A 3,231-nucleotide genomic window follows, 5' to 3' on the forward strand; every position below is an offset into this window, starting at 1 on the left:
ATGTACTAATGTCAAATGAGTGGTATAAGAAGTGAGTGATAGAAACTTCAGAGAAGTGAGAAATGGATTTGGTAGACGTAAGCAGGGAGGAAGAGAGTCAAAGAAAGAGTGGGATCTGAATTGGGCTTTGAAGGACTTCAAGAGGCAGAAAAGAGTAGGCATTCAAGAAAGGGGCCACAGTGGAGAGACAGAATAGTGTGTATTCACAGAAGGGTGAGTCACACTGATTTGACTGGAGCAGGTTTGTGTACCAAAATAATGGGAGATCAAACTTGAGAGGCAGGTTGGGATTAGATCATGTAGAGTTTTGACTAAGTGGCCTCAGGAGATTAGATTACCTCGTTTAGACAATAAGGAATATCTCAAGGTTCCTAAAATAATGTCATTGCAAGTGGTATTTTTAGAAAAGTAGTGTATTGAAGCAATTGGAGGGGCAAGGAGTGGTGACTAGAAGGTGTGTGTGATAATACAGGAGATACAAGTATAAGGGAAGGAGGCTCTTAGAGGTAGGCGAGAATAAAGAGAAAAAAAAGGAGATCTTTCTAGAGCAAGAGAAAGTATTATTACCCTAAATAGCCATTCTTTCTGGGATTCTCATTATGAATTTTCCAGCACTGACCTCAAGTAAAGGACTTTCTATACTAGTCAAGCCATGTTATGTTGTTGACAAATATTGTTGAGAAACTAGTGTATATACAGGTCAGTGTTTCTACACAATGAAAAGAAGCAGAGACTATGTTCCAGGCTCAAGGAATTTGCAGCCTTAATAAGAAAAGGGAGAAATGACTAACATGTATCAACTAACTTCAAAAATCAAAAAAGAACATATCAATTCAAGTACAATATTATCTATGCTGTGGGGTTTCAAAAAACCAACAACAAAGAAATCACTCTGGGTTAAAGTATAAATAGACAGGGAAGATTTCACACGAGAAGAAGCAATGGTGCTGCCCTACTGGGATTCTGACAGCCAAATGGATACTGCATTCAGCTCTCCAAGCACTGATTCCAATCTCCTCCTCCTGTCTCATACAATTCTGCCTCCCCCTTCTTGCCCCTCCTTCGCTTGTTGGACCCAATAAGAAACTCCCAGGAAGCAAATACAGTTTCACTTCTTGCCTTGCAACAAGCTGGAATCTTTCTCCTCAGGATCAACTTGCCTGAAAGTCATGGAAAGAAATTCCATGACTGAGAATTGGTGGGAAAAGAAATGAGAGATAGGGAAAATAACATTGTGGTTTTTTTCAAGTGGCTGCCATGTGCCAGGTACTGTGTGAGGCTGGAGGAGACACAGCAATAGTGAGGAATGTTTTGGGTGAGATTATTGTGACCCACTGTGGAGATTACAGGCCCTACCAGTGAGATTATAGACAAGGGGAAAAGGAAGAGAAATGACTACTTGGTTCTGGGCACTTTAAACATATTATCTTATATAATTCTCACATTTTCTTTTTTTCTTCACAAGGGGAATCTGAAGTTAGTTAAATGAGGTGGAATAAATTGTTTATTAGTGGATAAACAGGGATTTTTCTAAATTAATTAATTTATTATTTATTTTTTTATTTTTTTGGGGGGGCTGTGTTGGGTCTTTGTTGCTGTGTGCAGGCTTTCTCTAGTTGCGGTGAGCAGGGGCTAGGCTTCGTTGCATGGGCTTCTCACGCGGTGGCTTCTCTTGTTGCAGAGCACGGGCTCTAGGCACGCAGGCTTCGATAGTTGTGGCTCACGGGCTCAGTAGTTGTGGCTCGAGAGCTCTAGAGCTCAGGCTCAGTAGTTGTGGCGCACGGGCTTAGTTGCTCCACGGCATGTGGGATCTTCCCGGACCAGGGCTTGAACCCATGTTCCCTGCATTGGCAGGCAGATTCTTAACCACTGCGCCACCAGGGAAGTCCCTAAACAGGCATTTGAAGTTGGGTCTTCAGACTCCACTGCTGATTGTCTTTTCCATATGTCATACGTTCATTAACAGATGTGGGAGTCTTAACTTACATGTGGGGGTCAACACCGGGAATGTCATAAGGAAAAGAGAGCTATCCCCTTAATATGTTCCTCATTTTTATCTTTTAATTTTGACTGCAGAAGGGAACTTCCCTGGTGGTCCAGTGGCTAAGACTCTGTGCTCCCAATGCAGGAGGCCTGGGTTTGATCCCTGTTCAGGGAACTAGATACCATATGCATGCCGCAACTAAAAGATCCGCGTGCTGTAACTAAAAGATCCATGTGCCACAATGAAGATCCCCCATGCCACAACCAAGACCCGGCACAGCCAAATAAATAAATTAATTAAATATTTAAAAAATTTTTGTTTTGACTGAAGAAGAGTTTACCCTAGATCTGAGATGGAGACCTTCTCTCTGCTGCTACTTGGCTTGGGTTTGGTTCTTGCAGGAGCTTTGGAAAGCATAATGGAGATAATTAAAGAAGAATTTTTAGAGGAAGCGATGCAATATTACATGGCAAAAAGTGACCAGGAAAAACAGACCATTGAGGTATTAATACATTTGACTCTGTTGTATAAAAATACCAGCCTCAGCATGTCCAAAGATATTATGTCTTCCTCATAATTGACATTCAGAAGATTACATTACAGCTTCCCCTCCAGAAGCAGTCCAGGTAATAAAAAAAGTACTGCAATGACATGACAGTCTGGAGAAAGATTTCAGAAGCTAATGAGCCATTCAAGTTGAGCAATAACTTCATCCATGCCTCCATGGAAGTTGTCGGCGGGGTCCCCAAGGCCCCCAGCTGCAAGTGTGGACAGAATCCTGGCATAAGCTGCTCTGAGAACCCAGAACTGGGGACCACTATGTGCCAGTTCACTATGGGCAAACAATTCCCCAGTTGCCAATACTACAGTGTTACCTCATTAAGGAAAAAATTTTGGTGGTGATGACAAGTCATTCTCTGATGAGCTGGTTAGTTAGTGGCTCTAACTTGTAAATCCCACAGGACTCTGAGACTAGAGTCTATCTAAAGAAGGACATACTTATTCTCATTATTGGTTATTGCTTTCTATTATCTACATCTACCCTTTCAGCACTATAGGAAACTCTTGATTATTTATACTAACTGGAGAAATGAAAAATTCAAAATTGTGAATAATTCAATTAAAATGTATAACCGATCCTGGAGTGCAGATACTTTCTCCCTTTCTCTCTCCTACACGTACATACATGCATACACAAGCTTTCTCTGAACCAAACTGAATTCCATCCTAGCTCAGCTATAAAGCCA

General features: G+C 41.5%; 1 protein-coding gene across 1 annotated transcript; it reads left to right on the forward strand.

Moving 5' to 3' along the window:
* Positions 1 to 2,336: 2,336 nt before the first annotated feature.
* Positions 2,337 to 2,937, forward strand: RNASE11 (ribonuclease A family member 11 (inactive); the record flags this gene model as incomplete). Its single annotated transcript, XM_082448255.1, is given in 4 exon segments — positions 2,337 to 2,558; positions 2,562 to 2,613; positions 2,616 to 2,866; positions 2,869 to 2,937. Coding segments are annotated over 4 exon segments (594 nt in total).
* Positions 2,938 to 3,231: the final 294 nt, after the last annotated feature.

Source organism: Balaenoptera physalus, assembly GCF_965194825.1.
Source record: "Balaenoptera physalus genome assembly, chromosome: 2".
Lineage (NCBI taxonomy): Eukaryota > Metazoa > Chordata > Mammalia > Artiodactyla > Balaenopteridae > Balaenoptera > Balaenoptera physalus.